This window comes from Nestor notabilis, unplaced genomic scaffold (assembly GCF_000696875.1).
Source record: "Nestor notabilis isolate BGI_N333 unplaced genomic scaffold, ASM69687v1 scaffold21725, whole genome shotgun sequence".
Classification (NCBI taxonomy): Eukaryota; Metazoa; Chordata; class Aves; order Psittaciformes; family Psittacidae; genus Nestor; species Nestor notabilis.
This window is the reverse complement of record NW_009929259.1, coordinates 33039-35139: the sequence shown is the minus strand read 5'-3', so window position 1 is coordinate 35139 and position 2101 is coordinate 33039. Positions and strand designations below refer to the sequence as shown.

At 49.2% G+C, this 2101-nt stretch overlaps 1 protein-coding gene across 1 annotated transcript in view; it reads left to right on the top strand.

Annotated features, from left to right (window-relative positions):
• Nucleotides 1-1096: 1096 nt before the first annotated feature.
• The window catches only part of IGFBP2 (insulin-like growth factor binding protein 2, 36kDa), a 5101-nt gene continuing 4096 nt past the window's right edge, over nucleotides 1097-2101 (top strand). The window contains exon 1 of the mRNA XM_010014903.1: nucleotides 1097-1318. Coding sequence (XP_010013205.1) covers nucleotides 1187-1318 — 132 coding nt within the window. The 5' untranslated portion in view covers nucleotides 1097-1186. The remainder of the gene's footprint in view (nucleotides 1319-2101) is intronic.

Below are 2101 nucleotides of genomic sequence, written 5' to 3'. Positions count from 1 at the left end.
ATTGTGGTTGAAAGGTGATGTGCATGGGTTGAATCCTGATTTGGGCTGGAAAGGACCTCTGGAGGTCTTGGTCCAAGCCCCTGCTTAAATCAGAGCCAGCTTCAATGTTAGATCCAGCTACAGCGTTAGATGTGCTTGCTCAGCCACGTCAGACTGAGGACTAAGGAGGGGTCAGCTGTCACCTTCTGGGCTCCCTGGAGCAAGCAGGAGGAATTGAGATCTGTCCTCACTGCCACTCCAAAGTCCAGAGGGACTGATGTCTGCGGCATTGTGACTGCTGTGTCCTACTTTGGCAGGGATTGCTCTCAGAAACAGCACTGGGAAAAGGCACAAAGCAGAGAAGGAGGAGGTTAAAAAAGTCCAGTGTTTTATCCTCAGGTTTCTCCTAACTGAAATGGCTAAATTAGCTGGGGGTCTTGCAGCTTGCAGCAGTGGCAGAGTTGGGCCCAGGACATGTGGAGCAGTTCCACAGTCAGCAGAAGTGGCCAAATGCAGATGTAGGTAGAAGCTAAATGAGTAATGCGCTGTATGACAAACAATGTGAAAGACGATACAGCAAGGATGATCACTGAAATGGCAGGATCTCTGAGGGAAATCAGGGTGGCCATAAAGCAGAGGAAAGGTATTTTTGAAAGCAGGCCTGAGAATTTATTTTAGCACGTTAATGTTGAGTAAGTATTCCTGGAGATACTCTGGGGGATGATAGATGGACTCAAGGTATTGTTACTAATCACTGTGGTTTTAAGTTTTGGAACTGAAGTATACTTGGCATCCCCAACCCAACTGGACTTGTGATGGGAAAATTACATTCTTCGGGAAGTAATTTACAAGGTCAAAGAAAAACTAGAAAGAACTTCTCCAGCAGTGATTTCCCCTGTTCTCTAAACTGTCTTTTAGTGTGGTAATAACTCCAGAATGAAAGGATCTATTCTCACCTTCCAGATGAAAGAACTAATGCAATTTAAAATTTTTGCATGCAAAGATTTTATGGCTTGGTAACCAGCCACACTTGAAAGTGATCCAGGATGGGAGGAACACGTGAGAGAACGGCTGGCTGAGCTTGACCCTTTCCTTGTCTGCCCTGTCTACTGCAGATAATGGTGATGACCGGTCTGAGAGCATCCTTGCTGAGAACCATGTGGATGGCACCACAGGGATCCTGAGCGGAGGTGGTGGGAGGAAGCCCATGAAGACGGGCATGAAGGAGCTGGCAGTTATGAGGGAGAAGGTGAACGAGCAGCAGCGGCAGATGGGCAAAGTTGGCAAGCCTCATCACAACCACGAGGACTCCAAGAAGTCGCGGCTGTCGACGGGCAGGGTGAGAGGGCAGGGGATGTGGGGAGCTAACAGAGGCAGCTGTGGGCTCACTGGGAAATACTGAATGCAAAGGCTTAGTGATATCTGGAACATAATGTCTTAAAAAGAAAAGAAAAAATAGAGGGAGAGAAAGAAAAGGGGGAGAGAGAGAGAAAAAGAAAAAGCAAACATTTGTTCTGGCCTGAAGCTGGGGATAAACACTCCATCTGATGAACATTGATGTGCTGGCAAGGAGGCTTTATTTTCATTGTAGCTTCACCTCCTGACAGCAGAGCCAGGGGAAAAGGGGTCCTGCTGGCTTGACACTTACCTCTGCAGGGGTGTGAGCATGCCCTTTGCCCATGGACTGGCTTTCTCATACCCTTTTTACCCTAAGCAAGTGCTAGGGATGGCCCAAGGAGATTTGGGGATGGAGGGTGGCTGTCTACCTGCAGAGCAGCTCCGGTCCGGGTTGAGGGGGTCCAGACCCCCTGAGGATGGGCTGTGGGGCTGTCACATAGCAGGGAGTGCCCAGAGTCCTCCTTGTCCACTTCTTCCCTATCCCTGTCTCTCTGCCCTCCAGTCCTTGGCCGTGGTTTCCCTCTAGTGGGCAGCTTGGTCAAGGCAACTGGATGGGATGGGGATGGAAAGCTGTCCCAAAAGATCCATAATGTGTATCTCTCTAAACATACAGGGTATTTCTACAGAAAGGGGCTTTAAAAGAGCCCTCATCCCCTCCAAGGAACAGGCAAAGCAGAGGTTCAAAATAAGCTGCAGGCACCGTCAACTTGGAAAGCTCCCACAC